Source organism: Saxophila tyrrhenica, assembly GCF_035928015.1.
Source record: "Saxophila tyrrhenica strain CCFEE 5935 chromosome Unknown scaffold_3, whole genome shotgun sequence".
Taxonomy (NCBI): Eukaryota; Fungi; Ascomycota; class Dothideomycetes; order Mycosphaerellales; family Extremaceae; genus Saxophila; species Saxophila tyrrhenica.
The window spans coordinates 638354-658717 of NW_027041735.1; the positions used below are offsets into that span (position 1 = coordinate 638354).

The window sequence follows — 20364 nt, forward strand, 5'->3', positions numbered from 1 at the left end:
CGATATCCAACGACTACCATGTTCGCCGCACGCGCGAATCAGGAGAATGCAATCTACGAGCAGCAGACGGCGGCGGCTGCGAAGCCTCTCAATCAGGGCGTGAAGGGGCTGGCTCCGAAGACACCAGGAAACAAAGCTCCCAAAACGCTTTTTAAGAGGCAGCAGAACGATGAGAACGCTGCGAAGACGGGCGGGAAGGGCAAGCAAGATGGGCTGTTCGGTGATGGTAAAGGCGGGAAGGTCGATAAGAGCGCCTTCTTGACGCCTGCAGGTATGCTTGAACCACGCGAACGACAGCCAACGTTAGCTGACCGTTTGTAGGCCCTCGCGCGAGAGCACCGCTCGGGAACAAGACGACAAATGCCAAAGCCACGGCATTTCAAACTCCTGCTCCGCCTTCAGCACAACCCACCAGCCCTCGCATGCGCCGAGCCAAGATCAAGGTCCACGAAGCAGAGCCCGCGACCGAAGACGACTACGAAGAGCGCGAGATCGAGTACATGCCACCGCGCGAAGTCCCATTGCCCGACCTCCCGGACGACTGGCCAGCCGACAGGACCTACCCTCAGTTCGAAGGCAACAACCTGACTCGTGGCTGGATGTCTGAGTTCAAGACGAAAAAAGACAATGACGACGATGATGAAGACTTCAGCGACTTCGAGGAGAAGCTGAAGCGGATCGAAGAGTTGAACGCGAAGAAGAAGCAGGCGCAGGAGGCGAAGAAGGGGAATGCGGTCAAGAAAACGCCAATGTTGAAGACAGCGCGCGATCCACTTGATGCGAAGCCAACGACGATTTTGTCGGCGAAGGGCGCTGCTTCTGCGTTGTCGCAGCCAAAAGCTGTGCCTAGCTTTGCTGCTCCGACGGCTGCGGCGAAGGCGAGAGCTCCGTCTGCGCTGCAGTCGAAGAAGGCGGGCGGCACAGTCAACCCGATCGGCAACAGTCGCCATACCGCGGCAAAAGTGGCATCAAACTCGACGCTGGGCTACTCCAAGGGCAGAGCAGTGTCCGCTTCGGCGCGCAAGCCGCTTGCAGGTGTGCATGAGGAGGATCTGTCCACTTCGAATATGCCCTCGCCGCCGGCAAAGTGCAGCTTGAATGAGCTGTTTGGCATTGAGGATTCGGACATTACGGATGATGCTGCTGGTGACAGTTTGGTGGAGGAAGACGAGTCGCCAGTCTTTCAGTTGGATCCGGTGGAGCTTTGAGTTGAACGGTTCCAGGTTGGAGGGCACGGCGAAGACGGAAGATTTTGGCGTTCATTGGGTACGGCGACGATACCATTCTTTCAGCGACAGTCGAAAGAGTCTTTCTTCTATGCGGCGTTGGGAAGCAGAATGCAAGTGTGTGTGGTAGAGAGGGAGATACGAATGGCAGTTAGAACTAAGTCCGAGAGCCAATCAACAGCTTTACCTGCGATCCTTTGAACGCCACTACGTCGTCGACTTGGTGCAAAACAACACTGTCTGCCTCCAAGAAGCCAATACAAGTTTGGTTTCAATGGATCCTCAAGCCAATGGAGACGACAGTCGCAAGCGGAAGACGCACAAGAAATCCCGCAAAGGGTGTGGGAACTGCAAGCTGCGGCGGGTTAAGGTATCCATCATTCAATCAACACACATCTGTTCAGAATATTCATCGCTAACGAAACGAGTTCAACAGTGCGACGAATCCAAACCCCAATGCTCCAAATGCCTCTCCTACGGCGTAACCTGCAACTACGACACCGAAGGCAACGGCGAGGACCTCCACCTCCCTGGCGAAGGCGCCTTCACCCTCCTCCGCCCACCCATCGCCACAGCGCCCACGCCCCGCTGGGAGTTGCCCAAGGACTCGCTGTCGCCTGAGGGCTATGACTTTGGTGCCGACACGATTCTGGACGAGACGAGGGAGCTGCATGATTCGGACGAGCCGTATGTGATTACGAAGGAGGATGTCGAGTTGTTGGCTTTCTTCACCGATCGGACGGTTTATTCGATCGGGACGGCGCAGATGGTGCATCTTTATCGCTATCATGTTTCGAACATGGTTAAGCTGCCGGTATGGCCCTTCTCTTCCCTATACCTACCCTCCAAATGAACGAGATGTTTGTTGTTGACACAGATTTAGCACACATCCTACCTCTTCCACATCGTCCTTACGTTGGTTCTAATGCACAAACGCCACGTCTTCGCTCCCAACCCCTGGACCACCCAACCCTCGGAAAAAGAGTCCTACCACTGGTACCACGGCACCGCGCTCTTCTCCGCCGTCCTGCGCTCCCCCATCCCAGAAGAACAACGCGACCCCCTCTGGTCCGCCGCTGCGCTCCTCGGCTGCCTAACCATCGCCTCCATCTCCGCCACCCGCCCGGAAGAAGCCTGGCCCCTGAAACCCCCGTCCCAAGAAGACCTCGACTGGCTCCGCATGAGCGACGGCAAGAAAGAAGTCTGGCGCATTGTCGACCCCCTGCGCGAGAACAGCGTCTGGCGCGAAGCCCTCGACTACAACGCCCACCGCGACCCGGAGCCGTACAAGCATCGCGTGCCAGAGTTGGATTTACTCTACCCCTGGCTGACGAAAATCTACGACTTCGACCCCAACAGCAGCGAAACCTCCAAAGACCCTTACCACACCGCCGCCTCCATCCTCACGCGGCTGATGGAGCTGGATTGCAACCACAGCACGATCATGTACTTGTAAGTACTGATGGGTAAAAGAGTTCTCCGAGACGCGATCGAAGACTTTGCCGCGCTCTGAGACCCTACGCCCGTTGTTCGCAGTTCAGACACACTTGCTGACCCTTCTACCTATCTGTGCTTTAGCTTGTCGTTCATCGGACACATGCAGCCGGCCTACAAAGAGCTGCTGCATCAAAAAGATCCGAAGGCGTTGTTGCTGTTGAGCTGGTGGTATGGGAAGATGTGTCAGTATAATGTTTGGTGGCAGAGTCGGCGGATGGTGTTGGAGGGGCAGGCGATTTGTTTGTACTTGGAGCGGGAGTGTGGGGATGAGGATATTGTGCGGCTGCTGGCTTATCCTAAGATGATGACGGGGTTGATTAAGGCTTGATGAGGCATGCATGGCAGGAGTTTGAATTAGGTCACCGGGTGACAGTGGAAGAAAGCTGCCCGCCTGAGATCTAGCATGAGGTGCAATTGACAGCTCTTCTCTCCGAAAGTCTACATGGCTATGTCATCGTGCGTGAGAAGGTCTGGCCAGCTATAGTCCACAGCTCTCTGCATGCCGCATTCGACCTCATGCACGGTATAGCATCCCTGGTCGATACGTGGCGTTCTCGGCGTACCCGTGCTGCAGCAGCGTTAACCGCCGCTTCCAGCGAGTTACCGCGTTGTCAATTGTTGTCCGTCGTGCATTGGTATGGCTTGTGCCCTTCACTTCTGTCATTGGGATAGATTTCTTGATCAGCGCCTGAGACAGATGAGTTCATCCCGCCACGATCTCGCGATCATGTCAATCCCTGTGCTCAACAGATTGCCCTAGTTTCACCAGAGCATGATCGTCTTCTCTTCGCCCGCTGTCCAGATGAGCACGCTGCACCTGTAGACACTTTCAAGCGTCATTGTACACCTCGAGACTCGTTGCTTGTCACACAGCAAGCCTCAAGGCCTAGATCGAGTCCACTGACAGGTGCGTGGGACAGAGTTGGAACGTGGCTGCAGGAACGCAAACGCCTCTCTGCTGATCGTTGGACCAAGCTCGATTAAGCTCAAAAGCTTCAGGGATTCACGCGAACAAAGAGGCAAGCGCGATGCTGGATGCGGCCATTGTGCAGAAGCCAGCCTGGATTGCTGCTTTCAACGAACCACTTTCACTTTCGCAACGCTCGCCACGCTTCGTTTGCTGCTCGACGAGTCCTCCATGAGTCTGCAATTAAATTACTACACGTCTTCTGCTTGAGGTCTGCAGGAAACACGCATATCGACCCCCCGTTGAGCCCCTTGAACGAGGTTCTCCCTTTACTCTGCGAACCCTCCAACACCCTTCCCATAGCGAGCTCTTCCTGAGCAGCTGCCACAATGGCCTCCTCCACCAACTTCGGAGCGAGCATAGTACCTCCAACCAAGGAAGCCCACACCGACCTCACCATCCCTCCCGCCTTCGACTCGCCCGCCCTCACCCCAGCAGCCTCCCGCGAAGACCTGGCAGATGCCTCCACCGATCACCAACGAGTCCCCATCCACTCGCCCTTCTACACCCACCCTCCCGCCTCCTTCGAGCGAATCCACAGCCGGAACAACAGCACGGCTACCCCTGTCGCCAACGAGAAAGATGTCGAGGCCGGGCTAGCGACACCCCTCACCAACCACCCCTTCCGCAGCAAAGTCAGCATCGACTGCAGCAAGGAATGCAAGATGTGGCCGTCCAAGCAGACGCTCGTGGCGAGCAAGAATGCGGAGAAAAAGCGGAGGCGCGAGAACCAGACGTGTGGCCATCTGGTAGGGCCGGTGCAGGATTGGTGGGGGCTGAAGACGAAGAGGCAGAGGCTGATTATGAAGATCATGCTTGCATTGTTTGTGCTTGGGGTGGTGGTAGCGATTGCGGTGGGGATTACGATCGCGGTCAATGGGTCGGTGTATGTGAGTGACAATCACTCTGAGAAGATCCCGGAGCCGGACGCGAGTAAGTAAGCCGGTGCCGACGTGGACGGAGATGGAGAGAGGATTGGAACGACGTTTCGAGACGGCGGCGGCGCTTGGAAGGTCCAACGGTTGAATGAGGGCGAGAAGCAGGCGGCCTCATACCTCGGCCATGAAGGAGCAATTACCACAGTACATCGGCGACCCTGCACATCATTCTGTACAGCTGCTATTCTTGCATGGCGCTTGGGCGAAGAGCATTCGGGAAAGCGAAAGGGAGAGATACCATTGCAGCATGTGTCTAGGGAGGCATCAGTGTCAGTCAGACTGGAGAAAGATGCTAGGTGTATAATTTCACGTATCACAGACCGCCGCCAAATGAATTACGTTGGCGACCAGGCTTCTTTCGAACTATTCAGACTCTGATATCGGAAGGGACATAGATTTATCGGTCCCGATGAGCCAGTTTTGGTTCGTGCCGTGTTAGCAAGCACGGGCTAGGAGGGCGCTTGCAGAGCGCCTCGCAGCCTGCCAAGGAGCGCATGCATCGCCATATATGGCTTTATATTCGATCGGCCGTATCTTGCTTCTTTGTCCAATGGAAACACGTTTGACACAAAACAGAACGGTGCGAGGAAAAGGCCGGCGGGTCGTTGCAACAAGCCGAGGAAGGAGGCTGGAGCTCGAGTCGAGCTCGAGGGCATGTAAGTTTGGGATCCACTCCGCCGTCAATGCCAACGACATCGCAACATATAAACACCCCCGCCGTCCAACAACATCTACACAACAACTCATCAAACCGTCCAGTGCTCAGACCATCCCACAATGGCCCAAGAAGTCCACATCGTCGCCACCCTGGCCCCGAAAGCCGACAAGGTCGACCGTGTAAGCCTTCCATCTCCTCTTGCCTCACACGGTTCCCTACCTTACATTGCTGACCCTCTGAACAGTTCAAGGACCTGATGAGCCAGATGTGCAAAGACGTCCACGCCAAAGAAGAAGGCTCCACGCACCGCTACATCTTGACCGAGCAGCTCGGCACGCCGGAGGGGGAGCCGAAGTTCGTTATGGTTGAGACGTACGTTGCCCTTTCCCTATCACTTCTCCTGTAGCCGCAGCTCTGTGCGCTTTGTTGGAAGAAAAGGGGTACTGATGATGAGGTGCAGGTACAAAGACAAAAACGCCGCAGACAGCCACACGCAGACGGACCATTTCAAGCAGCTTTTTGGGGTGATGGAGAAGGAAGGGTTGTTGAGGGAGGGACCGTGGTTGGCGCAGACGGTTAGTAAGGCCGGGTTTGAGAGGGATAGGAAGTTGATCTGAGGTATGAGTTGAGGGGGGGGAGGCGGAGACTCTGAAGGTGTGAGTCGTGCTTCCCTGCAGCTGCTGCTTGTACATAGGAGGCATTGTACGTATTGTACAGAGCCTGAGAGCGCTCAAACTGGCCCGTCTCTGATCAGATGACTAGGTTTTCGATGTGCTGATGAGCTGATGTGGTTGCAGAGAGGGCGGAAATGCCTGTATGCCTGTACGGGCGACTGGGGCCAACTATCACATCAGAGGCACAAGCACGACACAAGCACTACGAGCTGAAGACAAGCAACGCATAAGCTGGATCCTCCAATGCTTGGTTGTTCGAAGAAGCTATTACGTCTGCAAAGCTGGAAGGACCGGGTCAGATGCCCTCTCGGAACACTGTTCGAGCACGCAAGTTGCCCAGCTGCACTCATCAGTAGACCGCCAGATCAGAACAATAGCCTTTTCCGGAGCCTTGCAGAAGTTCGATCTGCTCCATCCACTCGCCCCTCTATACGCTTTCGTCGTCGCCAGTGCCACAGCATCGACTGACAGAGCAGCAAGTCACAGACAAAACGGGCAACCGCTCACCCACGACCGAAGGTATAAAGAACCGCCGCTCTCATCTGCCCTCTCATCTTCTCCTGGTCAGCAGCTTGCATATTCTCTAAAGCATACAATATAAACCCAACCCCGTCCCATACTATGAAGCTCACCCTCCTCACCCTCGCCCTCACAGCCTTCGGCGCAGTCTCGGTCGCAGCCGACGACACACACAAGCCCGGCACCGCGTGTCCGGCGACCACGCGCAAGGCGTGTACGAATGACCGGACGCATGTCGTGAGTACCAGCCTCCCAAATCCCAACATACGGTCGATGTTCAGCCCGGAGCGGAGGGTTATTATTCGAAGACGGAGCGTTGCTGACGCTTCAGTGTAGTTGACGTGCGAGGAGGGCGACGGGACTCCACCGCCGTTGGCGTGGAAGGTTACGCATAAGTGTCAGGGGGGGAGGAAGTGTCATAAGGGGAAGTGCACCTAAGTGCACGCTCCGAGGGAGAGAGAGGGCTGCGGTGAGGGGATTGGAGGGAAGGTGGCCATCTGTGAAAGCCTTTGGGGAATGAATGGAGGAGGTGGGGGAACAACGACGGTTAACGAGGGACGCATGGTGAAGGGACGGCTAGGGGTAGAGTAGAATCACTCGTTTACAAGATGGAAGGAAATATTTTGACAACTGATGGGTCCATCAAATCCTTTCTGGAAACTTTTTGGAGATATACCGCCGAAGTGTTGATGTCTGTTAACCGGCACGTCCTTCCTGTTCATTACATACGCAAGGCTGAGCATGGCCGTGTCGTGATCATAAGGGGGTTTGACAATCAGAGGTGACTGCAAGTGAAGCTTCCGAATTCGGCAGTTGCGGGTTCTTGCATCGGCAACCGTCGACGGTTGATCGTTCTTCCATATTTCCTCCTGCACAACTACCCACATATCTACTCGGGGTATTCGCAGTGCACGTAAAAGTTGCATGTTATTGCGCCGTTGTAGACTATCGAAAGTCCGCCAGCCAACCGCGAGCATGAAGCACCATCTCATGATTGGGACCTGGTATGTGATATGTAGCCCTCCTTTCTAGAAGACCTCTTGGTTTATAGGCAACGATGGGTAGTTGACCTTGGACATAATAGGACACCGCCAGGAGCGATCTTCACAGTAGTCTTCGATGACGAGAAACGAACTTTAGAGCTCGTCAAACGAACGGAGATACCGAAGGACGAACCTATATCATGGATGACATTCGATGTAGGCCTCAGACGGAGACGGAAGCTTGAGACAGCGATGACTGACAGACGCACAGCACGCTCGAAAGAACATCTACGGAGCTGGCATGAAGAAATGGGGTTCGTACGCTGTCGACAGTCCGATGGACATCAAACACCATGCTTCGTTGCCAATGGGTGGCCACTGTATGAATGCCCTTGAACCTCCTGCTCTCAGTACTAGACCATGCTGACACGCTGTTAGCTCGAGCGAATGATGCCGATACTAAGACTCGTGCGATCTTCGTGCTCGCAGCGAAGCTTGCGCCATACAATGTCTACGGCAACCCCTTCTATGAACACGCGGGCTTCTTGAATGTCTTCAGCGTGGATTCTACCAGAGCTATTGACAAGAACATCCAGAACGCTGAGCTCGATGAGAAGTCTGCTATCCATGGCATGGTGTTTGATTCGAAGGAGGAGTATTTGTATTCTGCTGACATGTGGGCCAATAAGATCTGGACTCACAAGAAAGTAAGCCACTCTACCTTCCGTAGACGGTCATGCGTTTGCTCACCTCTTTCCAGGACCCGCAAACTGGCCAACTAACCCTCATCGACTCCACGCTCGCACCCTCCCCCAACGACCACCCCCGCTGGGTCGAGATCCACCCCTCCAACACCCACCTCTACGTCCTCATGGAATCCGGCAACCGCCTCTGCATCTACACCCTCGACCCCAGCACCCACAAACCGATCTACACCAACCAGACATACCCCCTCATCCCACCCGACTTCGACAAGTTCCATCCCAAAATGTACCGCTCCGACGTCTGCTTCTGCTCGCAGAGCGGCGAGTACCTCTTCGCTACGTCCCGCTCTAACAGCCCGGACTTGACCGGCTACATCGCAGCATTCAAGCTCGGGAAGCAGGGGGAGGTGGAAAGGCAGATCTGTTTGAACCCGACGCCGACGAGCGGTGGGCATTCGAATGCTGTGAGTCCGTGTCCGTGGAGCGACGAGTGGTTGGCGCTGTGTGATGATGAGAAGGGGTTTGTGGAGATGTATCGGTGGAAGGATGAGTTGTTGGGGCGGGTGGCGCATTTGGATATCAAGGAGCCGGGGTTTGGGATGAATGCTATTTGGTATGACTGAGTAACGCACGCTTTTCGAAGCTATTTGGCCTTGAGCAAGGACACGGCAACGTCGTTTCTCCAGCTGTCGATGGCCATCTCGCAAGATAGCTATCAAGACAGTCAATGCGGTGATGAACCCGTAGTGTTGCACTACAACAAATGTATCGGCTTCGTTGAAGTCGAGGAGGTGGAGTCGATCGAAATCAACTAATCGCGTCCGGACATAGCGCGTCTACTAACGTCGAATGATCTAACAATTTAAGCCAGCGAGGGCAGGTCTGTATGGACTGGACTTCACGTCGTTGTTCATATGTGCGTGATCGCCCCGAGTGGATGAAGTCTCTTACAATGGTACTTAAAAATCTGCACAGCAGGACCGCTGTGAGGGAAGGATAAAGGTGGAGACTTGGTACAACAATTGCTTTCTAAACACTTATGAAGCAACACAAGGCGACAAGATGCCACCCTCGTTGACAGCATGGTGCTTCTGGGCGGCCGAAGAAGTCATTAATTCCTGTAACGCTGAGCGCCAACCCTATGCCCCAGTTGAAGGCGTTCTACCGATCCTTGGACTCCCATCGAGCGCTTAGCAATGCATGTATTGGCACATCATCCAGGAAGTCTCATCGGCTAGCCAGAAGAACTGGTCCCATTCGCCACTCTGTGAGCCCTATGATCCCCCTCGGCTGTACTTCAGGGGATCAAATTTCTTGAGCTGCAGAAGCATTCGACAGCCATTCTCTCGGTTACTCCGGAGTATAACGTCGTTGGCCGTAGACTGGACGACCGATCTGACAAGTTGACGACTCCCAACTCGGTTGAACTTCTTTCGATGGGACCGGATGCGTATGGTATTCGCATCGATGACGAGCCATTGGTCGATTGAGGTGCGTGGGATTGTGGCGTTCTGCGACTGTGGCTTCTGCAAGTGCTTTGTGATAATCTGTATGGAGCTGTGACGGCCATGATTCGAATGTTGCTTGGGGCACGCAATACGCCAGGTGGTGCATAACCAGTAGTCGCAGCTTCGCGGACGGTGGTAGGTTGCTTGCCGCAGCATTGATGTCGGATAGGTCCATATTCACGTCGCCTTGTTGACGTAAGTCAAACCACTTCTCGATCACAGCGTTGCAGAAATGGTCGTCCTGGAGCATGTCGCCAAGCACGTAGCTGTGAAGAATCTGATCAAATTGGTGGATAGGCTTGTGGTCCTTGCTGGGTCCGTCCTCATCATCCAGATCGCTGAGACGGATTTAAACTACACCCTCCTCATTCTCATCACCCACTCCGTCGGCATTGCGAGCTTGCGGAGGGCCTGGAGCCTGGTTTTGAGACTTTTGTGATTGAGTCGCGTCTTGGCCGGTGCCCTCTGAAGACTGGTGGAACTCCGGCAGATCGATCGTTCCTTCACAGAGGTAGGTGAGGTACACATCGAAGTCATCCGCCACGGACTCGGGTAGCGGAATCGCACGCTGTCTGGCCTCTCGCCACTTCCCTGAGAGACAGTCTCGGAAGAAGCGCGAAGTCGCGCGGAGGACATTCTTGTGCACCACATATCTCTTCTTCTCTTCGCCGACGAGCACAATAATTTCTTCAGAGAAGTAGATCCTGCAGTCGGACGGTTAGCGAACCTTGCCTATGACTGTGGTGCATCAGTACTCACTTCATGCGCTTCACCTCGTGCTGTATGGGACTAGGCTGGCCGAGCGCCTTGCGCTTTCTCGATCCCTCTTCTAGTCGACTGATGTAACCGCCCTGGTAGTTCCACGTATCCCGCAGTGAGGCCGGCATAGTGCGCGAAGAAGTTGTCGACAGTTTGCTGGTGTGAGATCTTTTCGGAAGGTGAGATTCGGAAGGCCCGTAGTTGATTGAAGAAGGCTCGGACGCACACTAGCGCGGTTTTCCAGGCTTGCTGTGCATGTGATCGAGGTCGAGAAGCCCGACTTACAACGAATGAGAAGTCTTGGGAATCGCGAACGTATTAATTGCATAATAATCCTGCATAGAAGTTCGCATACGTACAACAGACGAAGACCAAAGAACCCTTCGCCTACTTCATCCCACTAACCCCATAAACGGTCGGCCGCCCCTTCGGCCTGCCAATGTTCGCCCCATACCCACCAGCAATGTTGCCCGGACTCTTGTAATTGCACACCGTAAAGAACGGCATCACGCCGCTCCCCACGCCCTTCAACCCGCCCTTAGCACTGCAATCCTGCGTAGCGCAGCCCACGCTCGTCGTTTTCTTCCACACGATCTGCGAGAAATGGCCCCAGTGGTGGAAGTCGCTCATGTCTGGCTTGTCCTGACCATAGAGGCCGGCAAAGTATGGTTCTTCGTTGTTGTAGAACATGTTCGTGATAATGTCCGAGACTCGCGTCTTTGGTACGCCTGCTGCGATGTTCTGACCATACCCTCCGCCATCTACTGTCGTGTTGTGACCATACACGCAGCTACCAGCAATCCTCGCAGCAGTGGCGGCGAGCTCGGTGGACCAAGTCAGGGCGGCCGCTGAGTGGTTCGCTCGGTGGATGTTGTGGTGGTGGAGGACGGTATTCTTGTAGTTGAATTTGCCTGGATAGCTTGGAGGTGAGCCGCCTGTGCCTGAGCCAGGACTGTTGTTACCATTACCGGTACTTGTTCCACTCCCACTGCCACTCCCAGCACCAATGTCACCAGCCTCAGGGTAAGAGCCTGGAGCGACTGGTCGCTTGATCGGAAACCCAGCGAACGGCTTGGAGTTGCCCTCCTGGTTCGGCTTGGCATCTCCATTACCTTGCTGATCCGGCTTCTTCAACGGCTGCGCGTTGCCCTGCTGCTGAGGATGCTGTTCTGGCTTCTTGAACGGCTCCGGCTTCTTGGTCGGTTGAGGCTTGTTATCCTTCTGCCCTGCCGGCTTGTGTGCGAATGGATTAAGCCACGCAGCAAAACCGTTCGGGTGCGCGTTGGCGGTCGGCACGTGCTTGGTTACCGTCTCGACCTTGGTGACAACGACGACATCACGCTTCTGCTTGTACAGCTCCGGACTCGCCGGGACAGCCGAGACACCCTGGCTGGTGGCCAGGAGGGCGGTGATGATGGTGAGTTTCGTCAGCATGGTTGCTTATGCTCCGTGGGCTTGGGAAGGAGGAGCAGCTGTGTTACGGATGGCGTGTAACGGAACTATATAGCAATTTCGTGTGTGTGAAAGTGGGACTGGGGCATGCCGCTGCGCTGGCCCTCCGAAGAGGGGGCGCCCTCGAAATTCTTTTACTCCATGGGAAACCGTTGTTGGAGAGACAAAGAGCGGACTCGCTTCTCTACGATGTGGGCCAACGATGGGCTGAGTGGGCTGAGCCAGACAGCTGGACAATGGAGGTAAGATTTGAGTTTAGTACCATGAATCTTTGTTTGAATAATCAGCCAAGCCGAAGATATTAGTGGCGCTGAGGACTGACCTTGGGAGAGAACGGGTTGAAGCTATTCTCTGTGCCAAATAGCGACGACCAATTCAGCATAAGCAAATGCCAGCTCGTTCTGGCATGTTTCGGCGTGTGTGGCGGATCGCAGGGTTCCGGCGGTACGGTTATTGATCGCGAAAAGGCATGAAGTCCTCCAGATTTTGCTCAGGTACGGTTGCCCGCAATAGGTGCTGCTTCCAAATCATTCTCGCAGTCGTCCCTAAGTGGCATCTGCCATCTTCGCATCCCTGGCCACAAAGATCTTCTTGATAGCTTCCTGTCCAGCAACCCACTTCTCCATCTCCGCATCCAACTTGGCCAGCTCATCCTTCTTCGCACCCACCCCCTTGCCCAACGCTTCTTTCCTCTTGACCAGAGCCTGCTTCTGTTCATCTAGTGCCTTGCGCTGGGAATGCTCGTCCTCGATCCTGGCGACCGTAACATCGTGCTCAGAAGACTCCGCGTGCTCAGGGTGCAATGCTAAAAACTCCTCGCTCGATATCATAGGGATGTCGGTGTATGTGTGCTTGTAGTCCTCGCATGCCGCGATCTCGCCGTGTAGATGTCGTTGCTCGTAGTAGAGGTTTTGGAGCTGGAGGTGCAGCGAGTCGATCTCACTTCGCGCTTCGGCCGTCCCTTGCTTGGTGCTGCGCACACCGAGGACAGCCTTGCGATTGAGGCTTCGGAGCTGAGCGAGGTGGGCATTGAGAAGCTTCTGCTGCTTTGATAGCTCGTATTGGGAGGCTGTATCGCCTTGTTCCGAGGCGTGGAAGGTGTCAATGAGATCGAGAATGGCCAGGCTTTGTTGGCGTGCTTGCGCCGCGGAGGTGAGGACGGATCGAAGGAGTGGGTCGGTGATGAGGTCGGCGGAGGCCATGTTGGCGTTTGTCGCTCGAGGTGGTGCCGTGGTAGTTGGATTGTCTTCAAGTCGAAGAGTTGAACAGGACAGGGCACTTTCACGTGAATGCAGATACGCTGCGCTCGGGCCGCAGAGTGGTTCACTACCTCCTTCACTTCACATCATCCACCTCTCTCAACTCTCTCTTCCTCGACTCCTTGGGATTTCTGTGGTATTCACAACATATCCAGCATCGAGCGAGCCGCGGATGAATCAACGATGCTTGAAGTTGATGCCGCTTTCACGTGCAAGTCTCCTATGTCGGCATGGCGGGGTTCAATGCTGCAGCAGCACGACATGGATGAGGGGAGCTTCATTTGTAATGCAAAAGGCATCGTCATTGTTTCCTGAGTTACAATCCTTCTCGACTTCAATTCCAAAGTCTTCACAGCATCGAAACTACTCTCAGAAGAAGTTCAACTTTCAATCGAATCCTGAGACTTCCTTTCTCGAACGCATCGGACTACGTCGACGAGAGTACCAGCAAGAACGATCCCAATCACCCACAACCGCCGATATGGCCTCCAACTTCTACCTCGACGGCACGCCGGACGATGTCAAGAACGCAAAAGGGCTGCATCTCTTGACCCAGAACACGCCCAATGGCCAAGGTTCGTCCCTCCAACGTTGAGAAATTAAGAGATGAGATCAATGCTAATCTATTTCAAAGCCGTCCAAATCATGCTGGAAGAGCTGAAAGATGTCTACGGCACCGAATGGAGCACCACCCTGATCGATATCTCAACCAATGACCAGAAGAAGGATTGGTTCCTCAAGCTCGACCCCAATGGTGGAGTTCTCCGTCCACCATAAGCGTTGAAACAACAGCTGACAATGACATGCAGGCCGCATCCCAGTCCTGGTAGACAACAACCAGTCGCCACCTTTCCCAGTCATGGAGACCTCTGCTGAGCTGCTCTACCTAGAGAAGCTCGCCGATAAGAAGGACACCTTCGGCTTCAAGGACGACCTGGAGCGCAACGAATGCTTGCAATGGGTCTTCTTCTGGCATGGAAGTGGTGCTCCTTACCAGGGTCAAGTCACGCACTTTACCCGCATGGCGCCTGAGAAACTGCCATACGTGAGTCCATCCGCACCTTTATGTCTTTGCCACTTCTCATCAATTCCCTTTTTCTAGGCCATCAACCGCTTCAAGAACGAAGTGCTGCGAGTCTTCGGCGTCCTCGAGATCCAGCTAAGCGGCAAGTACACCGGCGAAAAGAAGGAGTACCTCGCCGGAAAGGGCAAGGGCAAGTACTCCATCGCCGACATCAAGACCTGGCCGTGGGTCAAGGGTTGGGACCGAAGCTTCGAGCAGAGCGACATGGACCAATTCCCGCACCTTCTCGAGTGGATCGCCAGGATCAAGGAGAGGCCGGCTGTGCAGAGGGGTATTGGCGATGCTTACATGAAGAACTGAGTTATGATTTACTGCGAATGATGCTTGGCCAACGGGTTGGTAGGTCGAAGCTCTGAGCTTGCGGAGCATCGAGTACTGTCGAGCGAGAGAGATCAGATCCTACACCGTGCAATGCAACATGCATCCAGTCTTCTTTCTGCAGTGTCCATACGTCAAGTTTCTTACCTACCTGTTGCTCGCCGTGGCCTTCGCATTGTTGGGCAATCCTCCGACGTCGTATGCTCTTGGGGAGCGACACAAAGACGTCAACAATGCCTATTGCCTTTTTGATTCTTTCAGCCTCTTGGAGATGTACACGTTGTTCTCTAGGTCCCAGTCTGTGCTAACGTATCCCTCGATCCCTCCCTTCTCACTAGCCCATTCAAGTTACTGTTCACCATCAAACCAGCAACATGCCAGCCAAACGAGCAACACAGCGAGAGTTCGACCAGGAAGCGACCCACGAAGCACACGCCTCCTACACGCACAAGAAAGAGTCGGGTACTCTTCGCTGCACCATCAATATCGAGACGTTCGGTACGTACACAAGCATCCGACGTCTTGATGTCGACTTCTTCTTGCAACTGGCTAACAAGAAAACAGTCACCATTGGCGAGCTGATCGCCTGGTACGTTCGCAAAGACGAACTCACAGCCAAAGACATTCCAGCCTGGATCGGAGAGCTCTTGGGCGCGAGGGCAAAGGCTAGTGATGAAAACTTCACAGCTGAACTCCGCATGGTTTCTAAGATGCTGTATACCAAGTCCGGCGAACCGAGTGACTCCGTGCAGCAGTACAGCCAGCAGCTCGCGACCCCCAGATTCGTCTTCATCGAGATGTTCAAGCTCTTCGAGGACTCGCGAGGGAAGGGATTGGGTCCGCAAGTCTTGAGTTTGTTTCATGGAGCATCTATCCAGATGAGGACGACAACATCGTGAGTGTTCTATCGCTGGCGAGAGATGCGAGCACGGAAGTGGCTAACAAGTATACTGACGTCCAGGTCGAGCAGAAGCTACAAGCACAGTATGCCAAGAGTGGATATGCCACCTGGGTTCAAGGCGACCCTGACGTCGATGGCAGCGTTACGATCATGGGTCGAATCGTCCAGTAAAAGCCTTTGCTGTTGTGAGCGCCTGTTGAGGTGGGGAAACAACTGGACCCAGTGCCGGCGCTGCGGACTCTGGTATGAGTTAAGTTGATCATACATAAATACCTCCCACGGTACGACGGTGTGGATATAAGATGTTTCCTGTACACCCAATAGCACATCGAGACGTACGCTGGGACTTCATCCACAATTGCCTGTAAACAGCTATATCGCATACCCACCGCTATTCTCCTGCCGTGGCTCGCCAGCAGCCTCGAACGTCCCATTCGCAAGCCGCCGCAAAGACTGCGCGCTAGAACTACCAGGTGCCATCCATGTAACGTTATGCCCTCTCGCCTTCATGAAGTCAACAGTCTCCTGCGCAGATTTCGTCAGCATATGACCTAGACATCGTAGAGAGAATAATCGGCAACGCACGTTATCATAGGCATACTCAAACATAATCTGATCCGGAACCAACTGATCATGAAACCTCGGCCTCGCCAACGCCTCCGGAGCAGTCATGTTCTGATCAAGCACGTGCCAGAGATTCTGCAGCGTGGCGGTGATGATTCTGCTCCCGCCGGCGGCGCCGACGACGTAGTAGAGCGAGCCATCTGCGTGTTCGGCAATCGTCGGGGTGATGGAGCTCAAGGGTCGTTTGCCAGGGCGGATGTAGTTTGCAGGCGAGGGAACGTAGCCAAAGGCGTTCGAGGTGCCTGGGATGCTGAAGTCGTTCATCTCGTTGTTCATGATGACGCCGGTTTCTGGGACCATCAGGTGAGAGCCGAACAGCAGGTTGACCGTAGTGGTTAATGATATCGCCATCCCGCTGGAATCGCTGACAGCTACCGCCGATGTACCGGGAGTGTTCAATGACTCGAAACCGGATGGGTCGTATGCAGACACGTTCAGCGTATGGAAATCGTTAATCCTCGAGCGTATCTGAGCAGCAACCGTAGCATTCAGCATCTCCGTCTCAAACTCAAGCATTCCCGGCACGAACTCCGGATCACCCAGCTCGCTGCGCTGACCGTACGCAAAGCGGATGGCCTCGTCAAAGCGGTGGGTCGAGATATTAAGATCTGCAGGCCAGCCTAGAGTGTCGAAGCCTTCAGAGATCTTCATCACCGACATTGCGACAGTGCCAGAGGAAGGCGCACTGCAGCTGCGGATCTTGTAGTTGCGATAGTCGATCGCGGCCGGCTCGCGAAGAGCGACTGCGTAGTTCTTGAGATCATCCATAGTCATCGTGCCATTGTGGTGCTGTAGCGTTCTTATCGTGGCTTCAGCGATCGGACCAGTATAAAAGGCGTCCGGACCTCGTTCAGCAATCGTTTGCAAAGTGTCCGCATATCGTCGGCGCGTGATGGTGTCGTTCAGCTTCAACAGCTTTCCTTCTGGTGCAAAATCAATGGCCCAGGTCGGCTCGTTGACGAGGAAGTTGTCGATCCCTTCGATCGCTAATGCCATGTACCGGACGAGATCGTCGTTGACTGGCCAGCCGTGGCGAGCGACATGGACGGCTGGCATTACGACGTCGTGCCAGGGTAACACACCGTAGTTCTCGTGTAGGTGAGCCAGACCACGCAATTCGCCAGGCACACCACTCGCTAGGCCTCCGTAGATCGAGCTGTTCTGCAGTCACCATGTCAGCGCTGCTGCCGTGCTTCCGCTGGCGGAGAAACTTACTGTGTTGTTGATGTACCTTTCACACGAAGGAGATTCATCAGCCAGCGTCACAGAAAGATGTGTACAAACCGGATCTCGCTCACATATCCTGAAAAGCAGCCGCAGGCGCCGTCTCCCGAAAATCGATATTCTCAAAAGACCCATTACTCGTCCTCAGCAACATGAACCCGCCGCCGCCAATACCACTGTGATACATCCCAACGACCCCAATACACAACACCGTCGCGACCAGGCTATCAGCGGCATTCCCACCACACTTCAGCGTCTTAATCCCGATGTTCGAACATATCGAGCTCTCCGAAGCCACAGCACCAAGCTTGTCATTTCCTGGATCCAGCGGGTGGTGAGACACACCGCGCTCGTTGTACGTCCATGCCGGCGAGGCGTTGCTGGTCTGCGATAAGAGAAGTCCCGGAACCACGGCTGCTAGTGCTGTCCTCATATTGATGGTGGTAGAGATGGAGATGATGAAAAGACAAGAGAACGACAAGCAACGCATTCCCATGCTTTTACCAGGCGGCTGGTACAAGGAACAGGAAGGTGGGATCTTCTTACTTACTCCTCACCTGCGAGATGCGGTTGTGGTTGTGATCGTCGAAGTTCGCGAGAGCCTGCCTCATCCGAAGTCGGCTTCTTGTGATTGGCTGATGGAAGATTCAGCGATAACCGACCGACGACTTCAATCGGACGTGAATGCTACTTCAACAAGCCAGAGCATGATAGATGATTGTTTTGCACAGCGACTTCGATGAAAGTGCTTTTAACATCCTTCGGAGGAATCTAAATGCCGCCCAAAACGTCTGCGGATGATGAGTACGAACCTTCAAGCACCCGCCGTAGAGGAATTTGTGACTTCGTCAACGAGAGATACATGTAGCTTCCGTGCCCCGTGAGTTCGTCGGCGCAATGCCAGCTCTGGCAGTTGGCAGTAAAATCCGATGGATATTACTGGGATTTTACTGGAAGGGGAGCATGGCGAAGAGTGGACTGAAAACGGGCTATATCAGTGCTTTGCAGCGGTCCGTGACGATTAGTTTGGATCGCCAGGGTGTTTGCAGCCCCTTCAGAATGTAGTTTTCTTCAGGCTCACGGATGGGCTAGATGCTGTGAGGAGAGTGAGCAGAGCAGCCCACCTCATGTTGCCATGACTAGCATCAACGACTGCGGAGAATGTGCTGTACTCCGCTGGGTCTAGCCCTCGGCATGGCCTGTGGTGTGTTGTGGGATGCGGTGGGTTTGCTGTCGCTGCAGCGGGTTTCGCTGTAGTGGGTTATTTGAATTCAATCGCAGTCCGTTGATGAATGCAGAAGCATTGGAAATCCTGTCCTACCGTTCGAGCACTGCGCAGCCCTTGGGCACCAACACTGCCGGAGCATCCCACACGGACCGGACTCAACTGCCGTGGTCATGCTAGATGGTCGCTTGCGACTCGAAACTGCTTGATAGCAAAGCACTGTCCATAAGAGCCGCTTCCGCTTGACGAGCACATGTCGCCCAAGCCTCGGAAGCAGAGCCTCCAGGTATCATATGAAGCCGGGCGGGTAAGGATGATAACGATCCTCATGGCGCCACGTGGGTATCTGCGTATGCAAGCACACCTGTAGACTTGCATGTACATATCTCCGGCGTGGTTGCCGTCCATGAGGTGGCAAATCGGTCTCACATATCTGCGGAGCCGGAGTACTCTCGGCGGGTGTGTCCTCGACATCCCGGATGTTGCTCCTCCGATGGCCTCTAGAGCTCGTACATACCGTTGTTCAGTCCAGCCCGGGGCGGCGGACGTCCCTCGCATGGATCCTGCAACTATCAACCGATCACGACCGCATCATGTGGCATTGGGCGGAGCGTCGCCCGGAGGAGGGTGGCGAATGTGTACGTGCAAGTGCGACAGGCAATCCTCGCAAGCGAAGCGCCGGGGCTTACCATATAGCTACCGCAGTGTGTTGGAGCATCTTGAACGGGAGTTAAGAAAGCAGTGTCTGGTGTTGTCAAGAGCTTGAATGCAGTTCGTGGAGAGAAGGCGGACCAATAGGGGGTGGCGTAGCTGGGCGCGGCGAAGGTGGCGCTTTCGACTTCAGACGTCCAAGCATCAATGCCGGATGTGGCAGTTTCAATGCTCTTTCGACGTCAGTGCCCCGCACGCAGCATGTGCCGTGGAATGAAGTGGATTCGGAGCGACCTCCGCAACAGTGGGCCTAGAAGGCTAAATGCGTTTGACGTGGTTCGGCTCGCGGTAAACGCCAAATCAATGCGTGGAGCCCCGCCGATCTTGCCTCGAAGTATGGTATGTGTGCTGATCTGAGCCACGCAGCGAGGTGAGGCGGTGCAGGGCCAGACCGCGTCGGCTTGGACCTCGTCAATATTACTATCACGGGAACGATGGTCAAGCAGGAATCCATGTCTGTCTGTAGACGACCCCCGCGAGCCTCGGAGCATGCCATGGAATTGCGTTCGCCACCGACGCAACACGCAACCACCGGCGCTCCACCCGAGGACTGCTTGCTCGCTGCTGTAACACCCCACCCCGGAGCAGCAGGAAGGTTAGCCCCCACCGATGCCGTGCTATAGGGGTGCTCGCGGTGGTAGGCTCGGCGGTCCGTTGTGGCGAACCACTGGCTCGCTCAGGTACCGGTGTCCAGGATGCTGCTGAAAGAGCCCTTGTAGAGCAGACGAAGGCCATGTCAGACGTGACGAATAGAAATTTAGGAGGCCTGCTGATGTATAGCCAGTGTGCGGCTCAAGAACAAGGCGTACGCCCTGTGCATCAGGGTCTAGCTACGGTATCACGCACGTCGACGGTGGTGCTCAATGCAGCCCAGCCTGTCACTGACAAGCCTTATAGCGGAGTGCCATATAGCTGCCACCACGTGTGCCGCGGCTACTGTACGCTACACCACGACGCCGCACCGCATAGCACTCCCGAGTGACGTTGTAAAGATAGGATCATAGGACGAGGGACCGCTGCCTCCGGCCTCCAGTGCTCTAGATCTTGCCTGGCATGGACTTGCTGCAGGCCCCAGTTGCGCCTCACCCGGGTTCCGCTTTTCCAGCACCCTGGATGCTGGCCATTGCATTTAG

The 20364-nt window shown here is 54.8% G+C and overlaps 12 protein-coding genes across 12 annotated transcripts; 8 read left to right on the forward strand and 4 right to left on the reverse strand.

The window, feature by feature from the left end:
* Positions 1-18: 18 nt before the first annotated feature.
* On the forward strand, positions 19-1208 carry LTR77_002171 (uncharacterized protein; the record flags this gene model as incomplete). The annotated part of the gene is made up of 2 exons (XM_064799430.1): positions 19-271; positions 322-1208. The coding sequence occupies 2 exons, from the start codon at positions 19-21 to the stop codon at positions 1206-1208; spliced, it is 1140 nt and encodes a 379-aa protein (XP_064662185.1).
* Positions 1209-1500: 292 nt separating this feature from the next.
* LTR77_002172 (uncharacterized protein) lies at positions 1501-3051 on the forward strand (the record flags this gene model as incomplete). Its single annotated transcript, XM_064799431.1, has 4 exons — positions 1501-1596; positions 1663-2040; positions 2110-2678; positions 2805-3051. The coding sequence occupies 4 exons, from the start codon at positions 1501-1503 to the stop codon at positions 3049-3051; spliced, it is 1290 nt and encodes a 429-aa protein (XP_064662186.1).
* A 968-nt stretch (positions 3052-4019) lies between these two features.
* Positions 4020-4631, forward strand: LTR77_002173 (uncharacterized protein; the record flags this gene model as incomplete). The annotated part of the gene is made up of 1 exon (XM_064799432.1): positions 4020-4631. The coding sequence occupies one exon, from the start codon at positions 4020-4022 to the stop codon at positions 4629-4631; it is 612 nt and encodes a 203-aa protein (XP_064662187.1).
* Positions 4632-5405: 774 nt separating this feature from the next.
* Positions 5406-5903, forward strand: LTR77_002174 (uncharacterized protein; the record flags this gene model as incomplete). Its single annotated transcript, XM_064799433.1, has 3 exons — positions 5406-5465; positions 5531-5658; positions 5747-5903. 3 exons carry the CDS (start codon positions 5406-5408, stop codon positions 5901-5903), a joined length of 345 nt encoding a protein of 114 aa, XP_064662188.1.
* Positions 5904-7763: 1860 nt separating this feature from the next.
* LTR77_002175 (uncharacterized protein) lies at positions 7764-8789 on the forward strand (the record flags this gene model as incomplete). The annotated part of the gene is made up of 3 exons (XM_064799434.1): positions 7764-7842; positions 7901-8169; positions 8223-8789. The coding sequence occupies 3 exons, from the start codon at positions 7764-7766 to the stop codon at positions 8787-8789; spliced, it is 915 nt and encodes a 304-aa protein (XP_064662189.1).
* Positions 8790-10023: 1234 nt separating this feature from the next.
* Positions 10024-10561, reverse strand: LTR77_002176 (uncharacterized protein; the record flags this gene model as incomplete). Its single annotated transcript, XM_064799435.1, has 2 exons — positions 10024-10378; positions 10434-10561. The coding sequence occupies 2 exons, from the start codon at positions 10559-10561 to the stop codon at positions 10024-10026; spliced, it is 483 nt and encodes a 160-aa protein (XP_064662190.1).
* A 153-nt stretch (positions 10562-10714) lies between these two features.
* Positions 10715-11867, reverse strand: LTR77_002177 (uncharacterized protein; the record flags this gene model as incomplete). The annotated part of the gene is made up of 2 exons (XM_064799436.1): positions 10715-10768; positions 10839-11867. The coding sequence occupies 2 exons, from the start codon at positions 11865-11867 to the stop codon at positions 10715-10717; spliced, it is 1083 nt and encodes a 360-aa protein (XP_064662191.1).
* Positions 11868-12430: 563 nt separating this feature from the next.
* LTR77_002178 (uncharacterized protein) lies at positions 12431-13087 on the reverse strand (the record flags this gene model as incomplete). Its single annotated transcript, XM_064799437.1, has 1 exon — positions 12431-13087. One exon carries the CDS (start codon positions 13085-13087, stop codon positions 12431-12433), a length of 657 nt encoding a protein of 218 aa, XP_064662192.1.
* Positions 13088-13625: 538 nt separating this feature from the next.
* Positions 13626-13921, forward strand: LTR77_002179 (uncharacterized protein; the record flags this gene model as incomplete). The annotated part of the gene is made up of 2 exons (XM_064799438.1): positions 13626-13719; positions 13779-13921. 2 exons carry the CDS (start codon positions 13626-13628, stop codon positions 13919-13921), a joined length of 237 nt encoding a protein of 78 aa, XP_064662193.1.
* Positions 13922-14003: 82 nt separating this feature from the next.
* On the forward strand, positions 14004-14528 carry LTR77_002180 (uncharacterized protein; the record flags this gene model as incomplete). The annotated part of the gene is made up of 2 exons (XM_064799439.1): positions 14004-14189; positions 14247-14528. The coding sequence occupies 2 exons, from the start codon at positions 14004-14006 to the stop codon at positions 14526-14528; spliced, it is 468 nt and encodes a 155-aa protein (XP_064662194.1).
* A 392-nt stretch (positions 14529-14920) lies between these two features.
* Positions 14921-15618, forward strand: LTR77_002181 (uncharacterized protein; the record flags this gene model as incomplete). Its single annotated transcript, XM_064799440.1, has 2 exons — positions 14921-15398; positions 15425-15618. The coding sequence occupies 2 exons, from the start codon at positions 14921-14923 to the stop codon at positions 15616-15618; spliced, it is 672 nt and encodes a 223-aa protein (XP_064662195.1).
* Positions 15619-15819: 201 nt separating this feature from the next.
* LTR77_002182 (uncharacterized protein) lies at positions 15820-17728 on the reverse strand (the record flags this gene model as incomplete). The annotated part of the gene is made up of 3 exons (XM_064799441.1): positions 15820-15972; positions 16033-17227; positions 17370-17728. The coding sequence occupies 3 exons, from the start codon at positions 17726-17728 to the stop codon at positions 15820-15822; spliced, it is 1707 nt and encodes a 568-aa protein (XP_064662196.1).
* Between the last annotated feature and the right edge of the window lie 2636 nt (positions 17729-20364).